Genomic DNA, 24,923 nt, shown 5'->3' with positions numbered 1-24,923 from the left:
TAATTATTACAATTTACTGTACACCAGGGTGAGATTGAATTCCATGGCCACTTGAAGCTCACACAGTATATATGGTAATAATAAAAAAAAACAATAAATATAATGTCAAGTACAAAACAACAGAATGGTGCAAAGATTAAATACAAGGAATTGTACTGATGCTAGGAGTGCAGAGCAATACGTACCCAATATGTTGGAGGAATTCAGCAGGTCAGGCAGCATCTATGGAGAGGAAGGGTTGAGATGAGGGGTCTCGGCCCAGAGTATCAACTCTCCATAGATGCTGCCTGACCTGCTGAATTCCTCCAGCATTTTATGTGTGCCAGTGCACAGAATTTAGTGCAGTCTGAAGGAATACTAAAGTGACAATAGCAGAATAACTGAAAGGGAAGAATTAAGAGTCAAAGAACATGATAATACCACAGGACTAGGATGTGAAAGATCTATATGGGCCCAACATATTGATGCAATTCTGTAGAATGCTTGGCAACAGCTACATTAGGAGTTTGAGGAGATTTGGTATGAAACCAAGGACTCCAGCAAAGTTCTACAAATGGACTGTGGAGAGCATTTTGACTGGTTGCATCATCGTCTGGTATTGGGGGGTGGTGTCACTGAACAGGATCGGAAAAAGCTACAGAATGTTGTAAACTCAGCCAGCCTTATCATGGGTACTAGCCTCTCAACTAGTGAGGACACCTTCAAAAGGTGATGTCTCAAGAAGACAGCATCCATCATCAAGGACCCTCAACACACAGGAATGTCCCCTTCTCATTACTACCATCAACAAGGAGGGACAGGACCTGAGGACACACACTCAGTGTTTCAGAAACAGCCTTTTCTCCTCCATCGTCAGGTTTCTGAATGGTCCATGAATCCATAAACACTACCTTGTTATTTTGTTCTCTTTTTGCACTACTAATTTATTACTTTTTTATATTTCTTATTGTAACTTTTTATGTTTTGCACTGTACTGCCGCCACCAGACGGCAAAATTTCTGACACATGTCAGTGATGATAAACCTGATTCAGATTCTGAGCTGATTGGCTCGAAAGTCTAAAAGCAGTGAGGAAGAAGCCGTCCTTAAATCTTGACTTTTAAATTTTTTAAGCTCCAGAAATTAAGAGAAAGAAGGGGAAATGGCCAGGGTGGCAGGCATCCTTGAAAATCTTACTAGCCTTCCTGAAGTGATGGACTGTGAAGATAGACTGAATGGAAGGAAGGAAGGAAGTGATGAGCCTATGATAGACTGGGCTGTGTTCACCACTCTCTACAGGTTAGTTGGTCAAGAGCAGAGCGGTTGCCATAGTAGGCTGAGATCCAACCCATCAGAATACTTTACATTGTAGAGCAGCCCGCTGAAGTTCACAAGAATCTGAGTCTCACACGTCACATCTCAATGCATCAGTGTGAGGGGCCAGGTGTGATACAGATGCCGAGGAAATTGAAACTGTTGACCATCTCTTCAGGGTAGTGTTCACCCTCACTTCTTCCTTGGGTCAACAACCAACTCTTTCACCATGCCATGCTAGTTTTTATATTCCGAGAACTGAATATACAGATACGATAAAACGCTGAACTTGTATAAGGTGTTTGGTGCAGGCTGGCAGACCCTCTCTGATACCAGTTCATTGCTGGAAGTATTCTTTGATTAGAAAATTAAATTGAAGCCATGTCTCCCTCCAAGGCGGACACAGAAGATTCATGGCAAATATTTAAGCCTTAATGAACATTGATAAAATGGATTACTTATTTATTATTATTATTACTTGTTTCTTTTTGTATTTGCACAATTTGTCACTCCTAGTTCATGTGTAGCTTCTCACTGATTCTACTGTGCTTCTTTGTTCCACTGTAAGTGCCTGCAAGAAAATAATTTTCAGGGTAGTATGTGGTGACATACATGTACTCTGATAATAAATTTACTTTGAACTTTGCACCTTGTGATCATTGCCAGACAACTGTTCACGGGATTCTCCTGTGGCAAGGCTGAGAGATCAAAGTTATGAAGGGAGACTTGAAAGGCAAAGTTTTATTTTGGTTGGACTGGTAGAATTGGCAGTGTAAGTAGATAAGCGTTTCCAAGGTTATGAGGAACTGAATAAAGTAGATTGCTTCCAGTAGCTGGAGTGGCAAAAGTTAGATAATTGCAGCAAAGATTAGATAATTGCAGAAAGCTTTGTAAATGAGATGAAGGAATGAATGAGATTAAACCTCTGGCTGTATTGGTCTTGTATTGTTTGTAGAAGGCAGAAAACATACCTAAATATCTGAAAGTTTGCATTATCTTTCATCCCAACAGTTCTACTGATTCATCATTCGTCGAGGGTTTAATGTTGGAGTGGGGAAGGGGCAGGATCAGAGAGAGGCTTTGCAGGCCCAGCTTATTTACTATAGATATCTACTGTAATGCAAGATTTCCCAGCCAGCAAAGTGTTTTTTACTTCAGTCAGAAACCTGTATAAAGCATCAAAGACCACACAGGTCTTCACTGAGGTGGAAAGAAAATGGAGACAAGTTAATGAAAGTAAACAACCTGCAGGTCTGGAAATCTGACATAAAAAGAAAGTTCTGGAATTATTCAGCAGATCAAGCAACATCCTGTGGAGAAGGAAACAAATTCAGAATTGGACAAGTTAGAGCTCCTGATGTAAGTGGGAAAAGGATTTTACCTTTGATTTTACATTCATCGGTAATAACTCATTCATGTATAGTAACTTACATTCAAGTGTACCTCGTCCTGAAGGGACCTCACCAGGTGGAGCTGTGCCTCATTGGTGAAGGTGATTCGTAAGACCTGGTCACTGTGAAAGATTAGAAATGGAAAAACGTGAAATGAAATCTGTCATACAGATCATTGCACTCTCTCACTGATGGTCAGAACTGGTGCACCTCAAGTTTGTGTGCTTAACTCAGTGCTCTGCTCTCTCTACACATGACTGTGAGCCTAGGCACAGCTCAAACGCTGTTTATAAATTCACTGATCACACCACTGTTGTTGGTAGGACCTCAGAAGGTGATGGGGAGGTGTACAGGAGTGAGATAGATTCGTTGGTTGAGTGGACTTCAGGAAGGGGAAGTCAGGAGAATGCACAGCCGTCCTTAGAAACATAGAAAATAGGTGCAGGAGTAGGCCATTCGGCCCCTCGAGCCTGCACCGCCATTCAGTATGATCATGGCTGATCATCCAACTCAGAACCCTGTACCAGCCTTCCCTCCATACCCCCTGATCCCTTTAGCCACAAGGGCCATATCTAACTCCCTCTTAAATATAGCCAATGAACTGGCCTCAACTGTTTCCTGTGGCAGAGAATTCCACAGATTCACCACTCTCTGTGTGAAGAAGTTTTTCCTCATCTCGGTCCTAAAAGGCTCCCCTTTTATCCTTAAACTGTGACCCCTCGTTCTGGACTTCCCCAACATCGGGAACAATCTTCCTGCATCTAGCCTGTCCAACCCCTTTAGGATTTTATACGTTTCAATAAGATCCCCCCTCAATCTTCTAAATTCCAGAGAGTACAAGCCTAGTCCATCCAGTCTTTCATCATATGAAAGTCCTGCCATCCCAGGAATCAATCTGGTGAACCTTCTTTGTACTCCCTCTATGGCAAGAATGTCTTTCCTCAGATTAGGTGACCAAAACTGCACACAATACTCCAGGTGTGGTCTCACCAAGGCCTTGTACAACTGCAGTAGTACCTCCCTGCTCCTGTACTTGAATCCTCTTGCTATGAATGCCAACATACCATTCGCCTTTTTCACCGCCTGCTGTACCTGCATGCCCACTTTCAATGACTGGTGTATAATGACACCCAGGTCTCGTTGCACCTCCCCTTTTCCTAATCGGCCACCGTTCAGATAATAATCTGTTTTCCTGTTTTTGCCACCAAAGTGGATAATCTCACATTTATCCACATTAAATTGCTTCTGCCATGAATTTGCCCACTCACCTAACCTATCCAAGTCACTGTGCATCCTCTTAGCATCCTCCTCGCAGCTAACACTGCCCTCTAGCTTTGTGTCATCGGCAAACTTGGAGATGCTGCATTTAATTCCCTCATCTAAGTCATTAATATATATTGTAAACAACTGGGGTCCCAGCACTGAGTCTTGCGGTACCCCACTAGTCACTGCCTGCCATTCTGAAAAGGTCCCGTTTATTCCCACTCTTTGTTTCCTGTCTGCCAACCAATTCTCCATCCACATCAATACCATACCCCCAATACCGTGTGCTTTAAGTTTGCACACTAATCTCCTGTGTGGGACCTTGTCAAAAGCCTTTTGGAAATCCAAATATACCATATCCACTGGTTCTCCCCTATCCACTCTACTAGTTACATCCTCAAAAAAATTCTATGAGATTCGTCAGATATGATTTTCCTTTCACAAAACGATGCTGACTTTGTCCGATGATTTCACTGCTTTCCAAATGTGCTGTTATCACATCTTTGATAACTGACTCTAGCATTTTCCCCATACCGATGTTAGGCTAACTGGTCTATAATTCCCCGGTTTCTCTCTCCCTCCTTTTTTAAAAGGTGGGGTTACATTAGCCACCCTCCAATCCTCAGGAACTAGTCCAGAATCTAAAGAGTTTTGAAAAAATATCACTAATGAATCCACTATTTCTTGGGCTACTTCCTTAAGCACTCTGGGATGCAGACCATCTGGCCCTGGGGATTTATCTGCCTTTAATCCCTTCAATTTACCAAACACCACTTCCCTACAAACATGTATTTCTCTCAGTTCCTCCATCTCACTAGACCCTCTGTCCCCTACTATTTCCGGAAGATTAATTATGTCCTCCGTAGTGAAGACGGAACCAAAGTAGTTATTCAATTGGTCTGCCATGTCCTTGTTCCCCATGATCAATTCACCTGTTTCTGACTGTAAGGGACCTACATCTGTCTTAACCAAACTTTTTCTTTTCACATATCTATAAGAGCTTTTACAGTCAGTTTTTATGTTCCCTGCCAGTTTTCTCTCATAATCTTTTTTCCCTTTCCTAATTAAGCCATTTGTCCTCCTCTGTTGGACTCTGAATTTCTCCCAGTCCTCAGGTGAGCCGCTTTTTCTGGCTAATTTGTATGTTTCTTCTTTGGAATTGATACTATCCCTAATTTCCCTTGTCAGCCATGGGTGCTCTACCTTCCCTGGTTTATTCTTTTGCCAAACTGGGGTGAACAATTGTTGTAGTTCATCCATGCAATCTTTAAATGCTTGCCATTGCATATCCACCGTCAACCCTTTAAGTATCATTTGCCAGTCTATCTTAGCTAATTCACGTCTCATACCTTCAAAGTTACCCTTCTTTAAGTTCAGAACCTTTGTTTCTGAATTAACTATGTCACTCTCCATCTTAATGAAGAATTCCACCATATTATGGTCACTCTTACCCAAGGGGCCTCTCACGACAAGATTGCAAATTAACCCTTCCTCATTGCTCAAAACCTAGTCTAGAATAGCCTGCTCTCTAGTTGGTTCCTCGACTTGTTGGTTCAGAAAACCATCCCACATACATTCCAAGAAATCCTCTTCCTCAGCACCCTTACCAATTTGGTTCACCCAATCTATATGTAGATTGAAGTCACCCATTATAACTGCTGTTCCTTTATTGCACACATTTCTAATTTCCTGTTTAATACCATCCCCAACCTCACTACTACTGTTAGGTGGCCTGTACACAACTCCCACCAGCGTTTTCTGCCCCTTAGTATTATGCAGCTCAACCTATATAGATTCCACATCCTCCCGGCTAATGTCCTTCCTTTCAAGACAAGACAAGACAAAGGAGCAGAAGTCGGCCATTCGGCCCATCGAGTCTGCTCCACCATTTTATCATGAGCTGATCCATTCTCACATTTAGTCCCACTCCCCCGCCTTCTCACCATAACCTTTGATGCCCTGGCTACTCAGATACCTATCAATCTCTGCCTTAAATACACCCAATGACTTGGCCTCCACTGCTGCCCGTGGCAACAAATTCCATAGATTCACCACCCTCTGACTAAAAAAATTTCTTCGCATCTCTATTCTGAATGGGCGCCCTTCAATCCTTAAGTCATGCCCTCTCGTACTAGACTCCTCCATCATGGGAAACAACTTTGCCACATCCACTCTGTCCATGCCTTTCAACATTCGAAATGTTTCTATGAGGTCTCCCCTAATTCTTCTAAACTCCAAGGAATACAGTCCAAGAGTGGACAAACATTCCTGATATGTTAACCCTCTCATTCCTGGAATCATTCTAGTGAATCTTCTCTGTACCCTCTCCAACATCAGCACATCCTTTCTTAAATAAGGAGACCAAAACTGCACACAGTACTCCAAGTGAGGTCTCACCAGCGCCTTATAAAGCCTCAACATCACATCCCTGCTCCTATACTCTATTCCTCTAGAAATGAATGCCAACATTGCATTTGCCTTCTTCACCACCGACTCAACCTGGAGGTTAACCTGAAGGGTATCCTGTACGAGGACTCCCAAGTCCCGTTGCATCTCAGAACTTTGAATTCTCTCCCCATTTAAATAATAGTCTGCCCATTTATTTCCTCTGCCAAAGTGCATAACCATACACTTTCCAACATTGTATTTCATTTGCCACTTCTCTGCCCATTCTTCCAATCTATCCAAGTCTCTCTGCAGACTCTCAGTTTCCTCAGCACTACCCGGCCCTCCACCTATCTTTGTATCGTCAGCAAACTTAGCCACAAAGCCATCTATTCCATAATCCAAATCGTTGATGTACAATGTAAAAAGAAGCGGCCCCAACGCAGACCCCTGTGCAACACCACTGGTAACCGGCAGCCAACCAGAATAGGATCCCTTTATTCCCACTCTCTGTTTCCTGCCAATCAGCCAATGCTCTATCCACGTATGTAACTTTCCCGTAATTCCATGGGCTCTTATCTTGTTAAGCAGCCTCATGTGTGGCACCTTGTCAAAGGCCTTCTGAAAATCCAAATATACGACATCCACTGCATCTCCCTTGTCTAGCCTGCTTGTAATTTCCTCAAAAAATTGTAATAGGTTTGTCTGGCAGGATTTTCCTTTAAGGAATCCATGCTGAGTTCTGCCTATCTTGTCATATGCCTCCAGGTACTCTGTAACCTCATCCTTGACAATCGACTCCAACAACTTCCCAACCACCAATATCCTTTCAGGGAGGTTTGTTAGTGCTATTGGGGAGGCTTTAAGCTAGATTTGCAGGGGGATGGGAACCAGAGTGCCAGAGCTGACAGTGTGGCTGGGGTGAAAATAAATGATGTTAAAAGTTCAAGCAAATCCGCTAATAGAAAGGTTATGAGTGGTGGTAAAAATCTTCTGAGGTGTATATATTTCAATGCTAGGAGTATTGCGGGGAAGGCAGACGAGTTGAGGGTGTGGATTGACACGTGGAATTATGACGTTGTAGCAATTAGTGAAACTTAGCTACAGGAAAGGCAGGACTGGCAGCTTAATATTCCAGGGTTCCGATGTTTCAGATGTGATAGAGGCAGAGGAATGAAAGGTGGGGGGGTAGCATTGCTTGTCAGGGAAAATGTTACACCAGTGCTCAGGCAGGACAGATTAGAGGGCTTGTCTACTGAGTCCTTATGGGTGGAGCTGAGAAACAGGAAAGGTATGGCCACATTAGTGGGGTTGTATTATAGACCACCCAATAGTCAACGAGAATGGAAGAGCAAATCTGCAGAGAGATAGCAGGCAACTTCAGGAAACATAAAGTTGTGGTGGTAGGGGATTTTCATTTTCCATATATTGATTGGGATTCCCATACTGTTAGGGGTCTAGCTGGTTTAGAGTTTGTAAAATGTGTTCAGGAAAGTTTTCTAAATCAATATATAGAGGGACCAACTAGAGGGGATGCAATATTGGATCTCCTGTTAGGAAACGAGTTAGGACAAGTGACGGAAGTGTGTGTAGGGGAGCACTTTGGTTCCAGTGATCATAACACCATTAGTTTCAACTTGAACATGGATAAAGATAGATCTGATCCTAGGGTTGAGGTTCTAAACTGGAAGAAGGCCAAATTTGAAGAAATGAGAAAGGATCTAAAAAGCGTAGATTGGGACAGGTTGTTCTCTGGCAAGGATATGATCGGTAAGTGGGAAGCCTTCAAAGGAGAAATTTTGAGAGTGCAGAGCTTGTATGTTCCTGTCAGGATTAAAGGCAAAGTGAATAGGAATAAGGAAACTTGGTTCTCAAGGGATATTGCAACTCTGATAAAGAAGAAGAGAGAGTTGCATGACATGTATAGGAAACAGGGAGTAAATAAGGTGCTTGAGGAGTATAAAAAGTGCAAGAAAATACTTAAGAAGGAAATCAGGAGGGCTGAAAGAAGACAGTAGTCAAAGTGAAGGATAACCTAAGGAGCTTTTACAGGTATATTAAGAGTAAAAGGATTGTAAGGGATAAAATTGGTCCTCTTGAAGATCAGAGTGGTCGGCTATGTGCGGAACCAAAAGAAATGGGGGAGCTCTTAAATGGGTTTTTTGCATCTGTATTTACTAAGGAAACTGGCATGAAGTCTATGGAATTAAGGGAAACAAGTAGTGAGATCATGGAAACTGTACAGATTGAAAAGGAGGAGGTGCTTGTTATCTTGAGGAAAATTAAAGTGGATAAATCCCCAGGACCTGACAGGGTGTTCCCTTGGACCTTGAAGGAGACTAGTGTTGAAATTGCAGGGGCCCTGGCAGAAATATTTAAAATGTCGGTGTCTATGGGTGAGGTGCCAGAGGATTGGAGAGTGGCTCATGTTGTTCCATTGTTTAAAAAGGGATCTAAAAGTAATCCAGGAAATTATAGGCCGGTAAGTTTGACGTCGGTAGTGGGTAAGTTATTGGAGGGAGTTCTAAGAGACAGAATCTACAAGCATTTGGATAGACAGGGACTTATTAGGGAGAGTCAACATGGCTTTGTGCATGGTAGGTCATGTTTGACCAATCTATTGGAGTTTTTCGAGGAGGTTACCAGGAAAATGGATGAAGGGAAGGCAGTGGATGTTGTCTACATGGACTTCAGTAAGGCCTTTGACAAGGTCCCGCATGGGAGGTTAGTTAGGAAAATTCAGTCGCTAGGTATACATGGAGAGGTGGTAAATTGGATTAGACATTGGCTCAATGGAAGAAGCCAAAGAATGGTAGCAGAGAATTGCTTCTCAGAGTGGAGGCCTGGGTCTAGTGGTGTGCCACAGGGATCAGTGCTGGGTCCATTGTTATTTGTCATCTATATCAATGATCTGGATGATAATGTGGTAAATTGGATCAGCAAATTTGCTGATGATACAAAGATTGGAGGTGTAGTAGACAGTGAGGAAGGTTTTCAGAGCCTGCAGAGGGACTTGGACCAGCTGGAAAAATGGGCTGAAAAATGGCAGGTGGAGTTTAATGCAGACAAGTGTGAGGTATTGTACGTTGGAAGGACAAACCAAGGTAGAACATACAGGGTTAATGGTAAGGCACTGAGGAGTTCAGTAGAACAGAGGGATCTGGGAATACAAATACAAAATTCCCTAAAAGTGGTGTCACAGGTAGATAGGGTCGTAAAGAGATCTTTTGGTACATTGGCCTTTATTAATCAAAGTATTGAGTATAAGAGCTGGAATGTTATGATGGGGTTGTATAAGGCATTGGTGAGGCCGAATCTGGAGTATTGTGTTCAGTTTTGGTCACCAAATTACAGGAAGGATATAAGTAAGGTTGAAAGAGTGCAGCGAAGGTTTACAAGGATGTTGCCAGGACTTGAGAAACTCAGTTACAGAGGAAGGTTGAATAGGTTAGGACTTTATTTCCTGGAGTGTAGAAGAATGAGGGGAGATTTGATAGAGGTATATAAAATTATGATGGGTATAGATAGAGTGAATGCAAGCAGGCTTTTTCCACTGAGGCAAGGGGAGAAAAAAACCAGAGGACATGGGTTAAGGGTGAGGGGGGAAAAGTTTAAAGGAAACATTGAGGGGGGGCTTCTTCACACAGAGAGTGGTGGGAGTATGGAATGAGCTGCCAGACAAGGTGGTAAATGCGCGTTCTATTAACATTTAAGAATAAATTGGACAGATACATGGATGGGAGTTGTATAGAGGGATATGGTCCGTGTGCAGGTCAGTGGGACTAGGCAGAAAATGGTTCGGCACAGCCAAGAAGGGCCAAAAGGCCTGTTTCTGTGCTGTAGTTTTTCTATGGTTTCTATGGATTCACCGATGTCAAGCTAACAGGTCTATAATTTCCTTTTTGCTTCCTTGCCCCCCTCTTAAATAGCTGAGTGACATTTGCAATCTTCCAGTCCTCCGGAACCATGCCAGAATCTATCGACTTTTGAAAGATCATCACTAATGCCTCCACAATCTCCACAGCTACTTCCTTCAGAACACGAAGGTGCATTCCATCTGGTCCAGGAGATTTACCTACCTTTAGACTATTCAGCTTCCTGAGTACTTTCTCTGTCATAATTGTGACTGTGCACACTTCTCTTCCCTGCCACCCTTGAGTGTCCAGTATACGGCTGGTGTCTTCCTCAGTGAAGACTGATGAAAAATACTCGTTCAGTTCCTCTGCCATCTCCTTATCTCCCATTACAATTTCTCCAGCATCATTTTCTATCGGTCCTATATCTACTCTCACCTGTCTTTTACTCTTTATATACTTGAAAAAGCTTTTAGTATCCTCTTTGATATTATTTGCCAGCTTCCTTTCATAGTTCATCTTTTCGCTCTTAATGACCTTCTTAGTTTCCTTTTGTAAGCTTTTAAAAACTTCCCAGTCCTCTGTCTTCCCACTAATTTTTGCTTCCTTGTATGCCCTCTCCTTTGCTTTAACTTTCGCTTTGATTTCTCTTGTCAACCACGGTTGCATCCTTTTTCCATTCGAAAATTTCTTCTTTTTGGGAATATACCTGTCTTGCACCTTCCTCACTTCTCGCATAAACTCCAGCCACTGCTGCTCTGCCGTCTTTCCCGCCAGTGTCCCTTTCCAGTCAACTTTGGCCAGTTCCTCTCTCATGCCACTGTAATTTCCTTTACTCCACTGAAATACCGACACATCAGATTTCGGCTTCTCTTTTTCAAATTTCACAGTGAACTCAATCATGTTATGATCACTGCCTCCTAAGGGTTCCTTCACCTCAATCTCTCTAATCACCTCTGGTTCATTACACAATACCCAATCCAGTGCAGCCGATCCCCTCGTGGGCTCAACAACAAGCTGTTCTAAAAAGCCATCTCGCAGACATTCTACAAATTCTTTCTCTTGAGATCCAGTGCTGACCTGATTTTCCCAATCCACTCGCATGTTAAAATCCCCCACAATTATCATAACACTGCCCTTCTGACAAGCCTTTTCTATTTCCTGTTGTAATTTGTAGTCCACATCACTGCAGCTGTTTGGAGGCCTATAAATAACTGCCATCAGGGTCCTTTTACCCCTGCGATTTCTTAGCTCAACCCACAAAGATTCTGCACCTTCCAATCCTATATCACCTCTTTCTAATGATTTAATATCATTTCTTACCAATAAAGCCATGCCTCCCCCTCTGCCTACCTTCCTATCCTTCCGATACACCGTGTATCCTTGGACATTCAGCTCCCAGAGACATGCATCCTTTAGCCAGGTCTCAGTGATGGCCACAATATCATACCTGCCAATCTGTAGCTGTACAACAAGATCATCCACCTTATTCCTTATGCTGCATGCATTTAAGTATAACACCTTAAGATCAGTATTTGGTACTTTTCACTTTGATTTCACTGCAACTTTATTGCACTGCAACTCATCCCAATGGCTACAAATTTGCCCCATCAACTGCCTGTCCTTCCTGACATCTTTACTGCTCACTATCTTAGATTTATTTCTGTTTTCCCCTTCCTCCGTCTATTATACCAGTTCCCATCCCCCTGCCAAATTAGATTAAACCCTCCCTAACAGCTCTATTAAACTTTCCCGCCAGGATATTGGTCCCCTTCGGGTTCAGGTATAACCTGTCCTTTTTGAACATGTCATACTTCCCCCAGAAGAAATCCCAATTATCCAAGAATCTGAAGCCCTGCCTCCTGCACCCTGCCCCCTGCACCAGTCTCTCAGCCACGCATTCATCTGCCTGATCCTACTATTCTTGCCCTCGCTAGCACGTGGCACAGGTAGCAATCCTGAGATTACCACCCTGGAGATCCTGCTTCTCAGCTTCCTTCCTAACTCCCAGAAACCTCTCTTCAGGACCTCCTCCTTTGTCCTATCTATGTCATTTGTAGCAGCATGTACCAAGACAACTGGCTGCTCACCCTCCCCCTTCAGAATACTCTGGACCCGATCCGAGACATCCTGTACCCTGGCACCTGGGAGGAAACACACCATGCGGGTATCTCTATCAGGCTCACAGAGTCTCCTGTCTGTTCCCCTGACTATGGAATCCCCTATGACTACCGCATTCCTCTTCTCCCTCCTTCTCTCCTGCACAACAACACCAGGCTCAGTGCCAGAGACCCAGTCACTATGGACATCCCCTGTCAGGTCATCCCCCTCAACAGCATCCAGAACAAGATATTTGTTGCTGAGGGGGACAGCCACAGGTGTGCTCTGCACTATCCGGGCATTTTCCTCCTCTCTCCTGACAGTGACCCAGTTTTCTGACCCCTTTGCCTAGGGATGACTGCCTCCCTATAGCTCCTGTCTATCACCTCTTCACTTTCCCTGATAAGCAGTAGGTCATCAAGCTGCAGCTCCAGATCCCTAACACGGTCTCTGAGGAGCTGCATCTCGGTGCACCTGGTGCAGACGTGGCCATCAGGGAGGCTGGAGGTCTCCCAGGATTCCCATATCTGACACCCTGAACAAAGCATTAAACCTGCAGGCATGCTATCTAATTCTACAGGAATGAAACAGGAAAAATAAGTCTACTCACCCACTTACCTCACCAAACAGACGAACTTTTTAAACCGTTAGCTCGTACCGTTAGCTGTGAGAGCCCTGCTGTTCCCGTCTGTCTGGGCTGATTCGCGAAAGGGGGGTGGGGGGGGGAGAAAAAAAGTTGGTGCTTCGCTTTCACTTTTTCCCATTTACCACCAAAGTCCGATGATGCCAAAGCCCTGTACTCTGCTACCGCTCACTCTGCTGCCTGCTCCGACAGCTTCCCCCCGCATAGGGTGGTCTCCTTTTTAAATTCTCCGCGCTGTCCTGTTATGTCACGTGTCTGCACAGTCTTGTCCTTCTGACACTCAAAGAAGTTTTTTTAAAAAACTGCCTTCCTTCAGAATTCAGCTCCCATGCCGCTCTGTAGTCCCGATCCAAAAGTGTTAATCTCCTCTCTAACTAGCAATGCTACCCCACCTCCTTTTCTTTCATGTCTATCCCTCCTGAATATTGAATATCCCTGAATGTTGAGCTCCCATCCTTGGTCACCCTGGAGCCATGTCTCTGTGATCCCAACTATATCATGTTCATTAATAACTATCTACACTTTCAATTCATCCACCTTGTTACGAATGCTCCTTGCATTGACACACAAAGCCTTCAGGCTTGCTTTTACAACACTCTTAGCCCTCATACAGTTAAGTTGAAAAGTGGCCCTTTTTGATTTTTGCCCTGGATTTGCCGGCCTGCCACTTATACTTTTCACCTTACTACTTTTTGCTTCCACCCTCATTTTACACCCCTCTGTCTCTCTGCACTTGTTCCCATCCCCCTGACACATTAGTTTAAATCCACCTGAACAACAGTAGCAAACGCTCCCCCAAGGACATTGGTTCCAGTCCAGCCCAGGTGCAGACACTCCTATTTGTACCGGTCCCACCTCCTCCAGAACTGGTTCCAACGCCCCAGAAATTTGAATCCCTCCCCCTTGCACCATTTTTCAAGCCACGTATTCATCTGATATATCCTCCTATTTCTGCTCTGACTAGCATGTGGCACTGGTAGTAATCCAGAGATTATTACCTTTGTGGTCCTACTTTTTAGTTTATCTCCTAACTCCCTAAATTCACCTTGTAGAACCTCATCCCATTTTTTTCCTATATTGTTGGTACCTATGTGCACCACGACCACTGGCTGTTCACATTCCCACTCCAGAATGTCCTGCAGCCACTCAGAGACATCCTTGACCCTTGCACCAGGGAGGCAACATACCCTCCTGGAGTCTCGTTTGCGACCGCAGAAATGCCTATCTATTCCCCTTACAATCAAATCCCCTATCACTATAGCTCTCCCACTCCTTTTCCTTCCCTCCTGTGCCGCAGAGCCACCCATGGTGCCATGAACTTGACGGCTGCTGCCTTCCCCTGATGAGTCATCTCCCCCAACAGTATCCAAAACAGTATATCTGTTTAGGAGGGAGATGACCTCAGGGACTCCTGCACTACCTGCCTACTGCTACGCTGTTTGGTGGCCACCCACTCCCTGTCTGCCTGTATAGCCTTTACCTGCGGTGTGGCCAACTCACTGAATGTGCTATTCATGACTTTCTCAGCATCGCGGATGCTCCAGTATGAATCCAGTCGCAGCTCCGGCCACTCAATGCGGTCTGCCAGAAGCTGCAGCTGGATACATCTCCTGCACACATAATCCTTGATGTGGGATTAGCAGTGGAAGGGGTGAGCAGCTTCACCTCCTGAACGTAGCATTGCAGAGCATCTATGCTGGGCCCAGCACTTTGATACCATCATGAAGAAAGCGTGCCAGCACCTCTTCTTTATTGAGAGCTTGAGATCTGATATATTACTAAAGACTCATGCAAATTTCTACAGAAGTACCATGGAGAGAATTCTGATTGGTCGCATCACCATCTGCACAGGATTGAAAGAGGCTGCAGAGGGTTGTATGTTCAGCCAGCTCCATCATAGGTATAACCCTCCCCAGCATCAAGGGCATCCTCAAGAAGGTGACATCTTCATTAAGAACCCTCACTACGCAGGAAATGAGGAAATGACCTCTTCTCATCACCACCACCAAGGAGGAGATACCAGAGCCTGAAGACAACCAATGTTTTAGGTACAGTTTCTTCCCTCTCCACCATCACATTCCTGAATGGTCCACAAACCCATGAGGACCTTGTTATTCCTCTTCTTCACTACCTATCAATTTATGTCCTGCTGTTCTCTCAGCTTGGCAATTAGCTTGCTGATGTTTCATCGCCAGTCCAGATGACATCCTCAGTGCGTGGTTGTTGGTGTTTCTCTCTGCGGGTGCGCACGTTTACATCGGCCCCAGTTCACTTGCCTCAGTTCTGATTGGCTATCCCTTCAGTTGACCTTTGAATTCTATTAGCTCGCATTTCTTTCACCACCGTTCGAAGCTATCTATCTATCCATCCCTTATTTATTTATTTTTCTATCTGTCTATTTATTTGTCATTATTTATTTATTTTTCACTTAGAGTATGTAAGCGGTTTCTTCTTTTATGTTACTGCTAAGGCTAATAAAATGGCTTCTTTGTTATGTTATAATAAAATGGCTTCTCTGTGATGTTAACTGCTGAGACAGTGGTTCTCTATAGCAGCTTGTTCGGATTATAATTACTGATAATGAGAATTGTATTCATTTGCTAACCAATTGGGATAGATGTTAACAACAGGAATTCTGCAGATGCTGGAAATTCAAGCAGCACACATCAAAGTTGCTGGTGAACGCAGCAGGCCAGGCAGCATCTCTAGGAAGAGGTACAGTCAACGTTTCAGGCCGAGACCCTTCGTCAGGACAGATGTTATTCGCGATAGATGTTATTCTTTCTTGTATGTCTGTAAGCTATTGTGTTTCGCGGGCTTTGGGGAAAGGCGCGATGAGGACAGAGAGAGGAGACGCAATGCTGTAAGCTGGGCGAGGATCGGACCCATGAGGGAGTCCGAGACCCAGGGCTTTTCGGGAGGAGAACCAAAGAGGAAGGACGTGCTGGATGCACTCTGGTCGACCACCGTGGTTGGTCCCAGGCAGCGGGTCGAGAAGGTTAGGGAGGATCAAATGGCAGAAAGAAGACTCTGTTAATTAAGCTCCATCGGTTGCCCACGAAGTGGTCTGGCACCTTTTACTTTCCTTTAATATTGTATCTCTATTCATTACCTAGTTCCAGTAAGATCTATAAAGTGTAATCACTTAATCGCATATGGTTTATTGTCTGTTATTTGGCAGGGTGAGGTACATCACTCAGCATCTCCACAAACTTGATTACCCATTTTATATCTTGCACTGTACTGATGCAAAAAAGAAATTTTACGACATAGTCTGTGACAATAAACCTGATTTTGATTCTGCCCTACTTAACAGACCAATTTTTTCAAATGGCTTAAAATGCAATATTTCTTGTGCTGAATATGGCAGAATCAAAGGACTAAGCTCCTTCAGTGAGACGAAGATGACCAGAGACAATCTGTGTTGTTCACACACAGTGAACAAGACCTCTTTTTCTTATGCGTTGTGCTTTCCAACCAGGAACTTTAATTTGGCAGGTAAACAATCAATTCTTCTATTTAATTTCAACAAAGTGCTGGAGGAACTCAGCAGGTCAGGAAACATCTATGGAAAAAAGTACAGTTGACATTTTGGGCTGACACCTTTCATCAGGACCGAAAAAAAAGATTAGGAGGCAGAGTAAGAAGATGGGGGGAGGAGAGGAAGAAGTACAAGGTAGTCGGTGGTAAGTAAAGCCATGTGAGGGAGAGGGGTGAAGTCAAGAGCTGGGAAGTTGATTGGTGAAAGAGATAAAGGGCTGGAGAAGGGGGAATCTGACAGGAGAGGATAGAACATGGAAGAAAGGGAAGGAGGGGAGCACCAGAGGAATGGGAATGGTGAGGGGGGGCAATTACTGGAAATTTGAGAGATGAATATTCATCCATCAGATTGGAGGCTACCCAGAGAAAATATAAGGTGTTTCTTCTCCAACCTTAGTGTGGCCTCATTGCAGCAGTAGACAAGACCATGGACTGACATGTCGGAATGGGAATGGGAAGTGGAATTGAACTGGCTGGCCACTGGGAGATCCTGCTTTTTCTGGTAGATGGAGTGTAGGTGCTCTGTGAAGCCGTCTCCCAATCCACATCGGGTCTCACCGATGTATAGGAGCCACACCAGGAGCACCCCAAAAGACTCACAGGTGAAATGTCGCCTCATCTGGAAGGACTGCTTGAGGCCCTGAACGGTAGTGAGGGAGGAGGTGTAGGGGCAAGTGTGGCACTTGTTCCACTTGTGAGGATAAGTGCCAGGAGGGAGATCAGTGGGGAGGGTAGATTAGACAAGGGAGTCACGTAGGGAGTGATCCCTGTGGAAAGCAGAAAGTGGGGGGAGGGAAAGATGTACTTGGTGGTGGGATCCCATTGGAGATGGCAGAAATTACTGAGAATTATGTGCTGGGCAAGAGGCTGATGGGATGGTAGGTGAGGGCAAGAGGAACGCTGTCCCTGGTAGGGTGGTGGGTGGATGGGTTGAGGGCAGACATGTGTGAAATGGGAGAGATGTGGGTGAGGGTAGATTGATGATGGAGGAAGAAAGCCTCTTTCTTTGAAGAAGGAGGACATCTCATTAGTTCTGGAATGAAAAGTCTCATCCTGAGAGCAGATGCGGTAGAAACTGAAGAATTAAGAGAAGGAGATAGCATTTTTACATGTGACAGGGTGAGAAGAGGTACAGTATAATCCAGTTAGCTGTGAGAATCAGTGGGTTTATAAAAGATATCAGTGGATAAACTGTCTCCAGGGATAGAGACAGAGAGGGGAGGGATGTATCAGAAATGGACCAGTTAAATTTGAGGGCAGGGCAGAAGTTGGAGGCAAAGTTGATGAGTAAGAAGTTGGGTTGAGGGGCCTCTGACTCTGACCTCATCTTTTTTCCCAGTCCTGAAGAAGTGTTTCAGCCCGAAAAGTTGACTGTTTACTCTTTTCCATAGATGTTGCCTGGCCTGCTGAGTTCCTCCAGCATTTTGTGTGTGTTGTTTGGACTTCCAGCATCAGCAGATTTTCTCGTGTCCATGGTAGATGTGGTGGAATTGTACTGTAGATTTGAGTATTACCCCAACTATTAGTAAAGAGTTAAAACCACAGTAAATGCATGACTAATCATTCAACATGATGCAACATGGTCCCATGTTCCTTGGTGCTAATTTAGAGGGAGGACAGGATAGCTTCACCATTTGACTGGATACTCATATAACCATATAACATATAATATTTACAGCACAGAAACAGGCCATCTCGGCCCTTCTAGTCTGTACCAAACTCTTACTCTCACCTAGTCCCACCCACCTGCACTCAGCCTATAACCCTCCATTCCTTTCCTGTCCATATATCTATCCAATTTAACTTTAAATGACAACATCGAACCTGCTCCACAAAATACGTTACTCACCCAACGAACGTCTCCTTGCCATAGACCACCAGGAGAAAGGCACTGAGGACCACTAGGGCTCTCATTTTCAAAAGAACCATCAGAAACTGAAAGCACCTCCTTTCATTGACCAGCTTATAAGTGATTTCTTATCTGCTGTAATCTGAGTGGCATTATTACTTAAGGTCAATTGTGTAATTTTGACTGTCTGCTGTGTCATTCCCAGAGCATAATGAGCTATACCCACCGCACCAGTTGAAAGAACATCACCTGGTTAAACAGGCCATTATCCCACACGTGTTTTCTTCTCTACATCTGCTTATCTCCATTCCATAGAATGTACAGCGCTCCTGGCTGATAAAATGTCCTACAAGGTTACATTGGAATATTTCTATTTTTTAATACAAAACTTATTTGTTAGATAGCCCAAGCCATGACTGAGGCTGCCTCTGTCTCCATAATGTTTCTACCTACAATATGCACAAAACAGAAGGCAGTTCAAGGCTTTTCAGTTGCTAATTCTCTCATCTCTGTCACTCACTCATTTTCCATTCCCGGCATTCTCTCTATTTCTCCTTCACTTAGGATCACTGAGCCATGGAACCCTACAGTACAGAAACGGGCCCTTTGGCTCCATGCTGAACTGTTATTCTGCCAAGTCCCTTCGAACAGCACCTGGACCATATCCCTCCCATCTAAATTTCTCTTAAACGTTGAAATCCACCACCTTTTTGACAGCTCATTCCACACTCTGATCTACCCTCTGAGTGAAGAAGATCCTCCTCAAGTTCCTCTTAAATATTTCACCTTTCACCCTTAACCTATGACATCTATCCCTCATTGTTTCATTTTTATCTTTGACCTTTATTCCTTTCCATATTTTCTCTCACTTCCTTGTTTTTGATGCTGGATTTATTTCACACAAGCTTTCATCTCTACTCAGTCTCCATCTCCTTCACTTACTTGTATCACTACCCCTGTATCTACATCTTTCACATTTTCTCTCATCATTGCCTCCTGCTTTTTACCCCACCACAAAAATTATCTCTAATGATTTCACCACTACCATCTTAAAATCACAATCCACCTAGTTCTTACCTTGCACCTGATTGTCTGTCTGCAGTGCACTCGCTCTGCAACTGGAACACTTTACTCTGCATGTTATTAACATTTTTATTGTTATAGCTTGAGAAATATTTCAGACTAGGATGAAAGGTCTGGGGACTGATAGAGAGGGGGAAAAGAGCAAGAAACATAGTCTGCAGCTAATGCTGAGAGAAAGAGTGATTTTAAATTGGAAATTTGGTTTATTATTGTCATGCGTACTGAGGTAGAGTGAAAAGCAGAAGGCAAGCAGATATTCAGCACCATCTGCCTGCCTCTCCCTCCCTCTCACTCACCGCTGCCAGAGTCCTGGGTCTTGGACAAGGTTTATTCAAGGTGGTGTGTGGACAGGATTCTGCAGTTCATGTTATATGTGTTTCGGGTTTCTGGTTACTCCTTTTCCATTGCTGTTTTGATCAGGGCAGACTGGCTACACGGTCTGCACTCAATAAGTGACACAAGGCTAAGCTGAACTGAACCGAACATTCCTAGTCTGTTTCCAGGACTCTGTGCTTTAATGTTTTATACTCCCTGGTTTTTTTCTTGGATTTTGCTGTCTGCGTAATTCATTTCTTTTTTTTTTGCGTGTTGAGTATTTAATATTTTCCTTGAACGGGTTCCTTGTTGTTTCTTTGTTTCATGACTGTCTGTGGGAAGACAAATCTCAGGGTTGTAAACTGTATACATAATTTGATAATAAACATACTTTGAATCTCAGTGAATTGATCTGTATGAATGATAGTCTAATCTATTTCTCTCTCTCTCATTTCTGCTGACATTCTCTCTCCATCTTTCCTTCACCCCTACATCTCAGACTCTAACTGTTCAGTGAAAATTGCAACCAATACTAAACAAATTCCTATGAGTCCAGTTTATCTACTGTTTCTAACCAAATACCTATTTGTCCCTGTTTGTCTATGGTTTATAATGGTACATTAGCATTTCAAATTTATAAAATAAATTCTGAAATGGACGTGCCATCAGAAACATTCTGAAATGGACATGGCATCAGAGAGCAACAAAGAGAACTCACTGAACATTGGCCATTATCTAAGTGCTACAGTATAAAAACAAATAACCACATTTCAGATGCAACTTTTACATCTTTATTGGAACACAGACAAATCAGGCACCTCGACCATGCAAGGGGCCAATGAAAGCACCTTTTGCTGCTCAATCCAATAGCCTTGCTGCCCTAAACGCCAACAGCGCAACAGGCAATACCACCACCAGATAGTAGCCTCACGGTTCCTGCAGCCTTGGTTCAATTCCTTCCCCTGGTGCTGGTGAAAGCACAGAGGAATGTCTGGAAAAATTTCTGAAACGCTTGTTCACTGCTGTCGTTACTGCGTGGTCGGGAATCTTTCGGAGGGAAGGCCTCAAAATCCCCGGCTTTGCCTGCTGTTGGCGACCGAGATGGAGGTCGAATCGCTCGGACAGAGATGGTGCTCAGTACTCGGTGTCAGAGAGCTGATCAGAGCTCAAAGTTTTCGGATGACTCAGAGTCAGACCGTGCTCGGGTATGGCAGGGAGAGTTTTTCTTCCTTCTCCCGTCTGCGTGACGTGTGGGACATTTGAGACTTTGAACTTTTACTGTGCTCATGGACTTCTTCATCAAGTTATGGTATTGTTGCACTGTTTAACTATATGTTATAATTATGTGGTTTTGTTAGTTTTTTTCAGTCTTGGTCTGTCCTGTGTTTTGTGATATCACACGGGAGGAAATATTGTATCATTTCTTAATGCATGCATTACTAAATGACAATAAAAAAGGACTGTGTGTCTTCATAATCATAAACTCATTTTCCCTGAGACAAAATGAGTTGAGTTGGTGGGTTAATTGACCACTGATATGTTGACAAATGATGACATGTGACATGGTGCAGGGAGGGGCAGATGATGGAATGGGAATGTGGATAGAATGAATGGGTTAGGGTGGGATTAGTGTACAAGTGGGTGCTAGATGAATGGTGCAGACAGTGCCCTGAAGGACTTGAATCTGCATTGTCCTGCTCTGTGATTCACTGTGACTCAAGCAGTGAGGTCCATTGCCATGCATTTGCCTCTACGGATTTGCTTCCATCGACATCATCCAGCTATACATTAGCTGCTTACTTTCTGCAACTGAGTCTACAAAACACACAGAAACTTATTATTTAAAAAGGTGTGCATTCAAACTTGGACTTTGCTCCATTAGCTGATGGTGACCAAAGTAGCAGTGTGGGTACCCAGTGCTGATCACGATGAATGTGTTTGGTGGAAATTATGCATTGTGCGTCTGCTTCACAGCCGCTAAAAAAAATAGCCAACCTGTTCAATTCCTTTATGAGTAGGGGAATGGGGTGGCAAGACCTCGCAACTCAAATTCATGGTCTCTTGCTTTTGACACTGTTCCCACGGGTAAAATGTATACCTGCTCTATCAATGCCTGTCATGATCAAATAGTTCTAACAGATCAGAAAGCTTTCCACATCCCATTCCCATTCTGACATGTCTATCCACGGCCTCCTGTACTGTAAAGATGAAGCCACACTCAGGTTGGAGGAACAACACCTTATATTCCGTCTGGGTAGCCTCCAACCTGATGACATGGACATTGACTTCTCTAACTTCTGTTAATGCCCCACCTCCCCTTCGTACCCAATCCCTTATTTATTTATGTATGTATGTATATGTGTATTTAATTATTTATTTACCATTTTTTCCCTCTCTTTTTTCTCCCTCTGTCCCTCTCACCTTGCCCATCCTCTGGGCTTCGCCTCCCACTTTCTTTCTCCTGTGATGGGGTCCTGAATTACCCCTATGAACTGTGCTAGATGACCCCTATTAACTGTGCTTTTGAAAAGAGAGAGAGAGTTATTTAACACCGACAACTTGTTTTTAAAAGAGAGAGAGAGAGACGAAGACTAACTGTTGGGCTGTCACTTCAAGGCACTGGAAGCAACTTCTGGATTTCTGCTGAGTTGGAGTTGGAGACAGCACCGAGCAGCTCATAGGATGCTATAGTAACCGAGGGCATTATTAAATGGACAATTGATGCTATGATTTTCAGAAAGTTGTTGATACTTCTTCAAGGACTTTTGCCTGCATTTCTTTCACAGAGAGAGGAAGGAGGAGTTATTTGAATGATATTTGATGCTCAGCACAAGAAGATAAAATAGGAGGTCAGATGAGAGACCTCAGACACATGTTTGGACACTGAATGAGCATTGTTGTGCCCGCAGAACAAGTGGGTTTTGGAGGATTGATCAGGCCAATCGATCCGTCACTCTTGCAGTGGAAAGGAAAGGAGTTGACTGGTGGGGAGTTGTCCATGTGTCCACCCTCGCCTGGGGGATAGCTCCACCACAGAAACTGGTCCCCTTTGTTAAAGTCACAGTCAGTGACTTTCAAGGGATTTCGAAGGACAACGAGAAGATTGACGGTGTCAGCTCACCTGAAGACTCAAATCTCTCCCTCCCTCCCTCTCTCTCTCTCTCTCTCTCTCTCTCTCTCTCTCTCTCTCTCTCTCTCTCTCTCTCTCTCTCTCTCTCTCTCCATCACTACTCAACTCAATACCACGAACTGAACTGAACTGAACTTTACTCATCATCGTAAGATTGTATCTTCTTACCCCTAGACTTAAAGAAGCTTGGCTTTTCATACATATAATTCCATACTTACTGATATACTGTACTTATATATATAATCATTGCTAACCTGTTTGATTTATCTACATTTATATTACTGTATTGCGTAGTTACTAATAAATATTATTAGTTTATAGCAATACTGGAATCCAAAGTGTTTTCCATCTCTGCTGGTTCTTTATTCCCGTCACGGGGTTCGTGACACTCCCTAAGCTTCCCGTCCCATGATCCTCTCGTTTCCCTTTTGCCTATCACCTGTCCAGATCTTGGCTCCATCCCTCCCCCTCCTGTCTTCTCCTATCATTTTGGATCTCCCCCTCCCCCTCCCACTTTCAAATCTCTTACTCACTCTTCCTTCAGTTAGTCCTGACGAAGGGTCTCGGCCTGAAATGTCCACTGTACCTTTTCCTTTAGATGCTGCCTGGCCTGCTGCATTCACCAGCATTCTTTGTGCGTGCTGCTAGAAAGCTTTTTGCATATTTTGAATTAATTATTAATGCTTCAAGAGTCGCTGCCTCACTACCTCTGTGCTCACTGGGCCCCACTGTGCATACAATAAATATTTGTTTGAGGAAACAGGCTACTGTGTTCAGTGTTGTTACATTTCTTTCAAGATCTCCCTCAGCCGAATGTACCTGCACTTAAGAGTTCTCAGATGGTTCTTCACTGAGGCAAGAACTCTTTTTTAATTTTCCATTTAAGCCAGTTGTGGGTTTTCTTAATTTGGTGTTCAAGAGGAAATCTACAGCAAACATGCATAGTAGGCCATGTATATCTAGATTCAGAGCTGATCACTTTGAGAGGGACCTGTCTTTGCAAAAGGGAGCTGACTAGCCTGTGATAAACCAATTGAATGGGGCAGCATTTTATGCTTTTTGGTTGCCAGCGCTGTTCTAAGGAGCTGGTGGTAGACCTGAGGAGAGCTAAGGTACCGGTGACCCCTGTTTCCATCCAGGGGGTCAGTCTGGACATGGTGGAGGATTACAATACGAATTGACAATAAACTGGACCAGTCAAAGAACACTGAGGCTGTCTACAAGAAGGGCCAGAGCCGTCTCTATTTCCTGAGGACACTAAAGTCCTTTAACATCTGCCCGACGATGCTGAGGATATTCTACGAGTCTGTGGTGGCCAGTGCTATCATGTTTGCTGTTGTGTGCTGGGGCAGCAGGCTGAGGGTGGCAGACACCAACAGAATCAACAAACTCATTCGTAAGGCCAGTGATGTTGTGGGGATGGAACTGGACTCTCTGACGGTGGTGTCTGAAAAGAGGATGCTGTCTAAGTTGCATGCCATCTTGGACAATGTCTCCCATCCACTACATAATGTACTGGTTGGGCACAGGAGTACATTCAGCCAGAGACTCATTCCACCGAGATGCAACACAGAGTGTCATAGGAAGTCATTCCTGCCTGTGGCCATCAAACTTTACAACTCCTCTCTTGGAGGGTCAGACACCCTGAGCCAATAGGCTGGTCCTGGACTTATTTCATAATTTACTGGCATAATTTGCATACTACTATTGAACTATTTATGGTTTTATTACTATTTATTATTTGTGGTGCAACTGTAACGAAAACCAATTTTTCCCGGGATCAATAACATATGACTATGACTATTGAATAGATCTGGCTCCTGCACCTGACTTGCATTGGGGTGTACAGTATATATGAGCATACTCATGTAGTTGGTAAATGGTTTAATAATGTACATATACTGAAAAACAGTGAAAAACTTTCGTTTGCATCCTGTCCAGATAATTCCCTACATAAGTGCACCACAAAAAGGGGGTGAAAACCAGGATGTTACAGAGTGTTACAGTTACAGAGAAAGTGCATTGCAAGTTGACAAATAATGAGGAAGGACCATGGTGAAATATATTAAGAGTTTGGT

The 24,923-nt window shown here is 43.8% G+C and overlaps 1 protein-coding gene across 1 annotated transcript in view; it reads right to left on the bottom strand.

Annotated features, from left to right (window-relative positions):
- Nucleotides 1-18,382, bottom strand: part of LOC134359256 (carboxypeptidase A1-like) — a 47,922-nt gene extending 29,540 nt beyond the window's left edge. Inside the window, exons 1-2 of the mRNA XM_063072219.1 lie at nt 18,318-18,382; nt 2,724-2,805 (exon numbers count right to left, since the gene is read on the bottom strand). Coding sequence (XP_062928289.1) covers nt 2,724-2,805; nt 18,318-18,382 — 147 coding nt within the window. The remainder of the gene's footprint in view (nt 1-2,723; nt 2,806-18,317) is intronic.
- Nucleotides 18,383-24,923: the final 6,541 nt, after the last annotated feature.

Source organism: Mobula hypostoma, chromosome 20 (genome assembly GCF_963921235.1).
Source record: "Mobula hypostoma chromosome 20, sMobHyp1.1, whole genome shotgun sequence".
NCBI lineage: Eukaryota > Metazoa > Chordata > Chondrichthyes > Myliobatiformes > Myliobatidae > Mobula > Mobula hypostoma.
The sequence above is the reverse complement of the archived record's forward strand: the minus strand, read 5'-3'. Positions and strand labels throughout refer to the sequence as shown.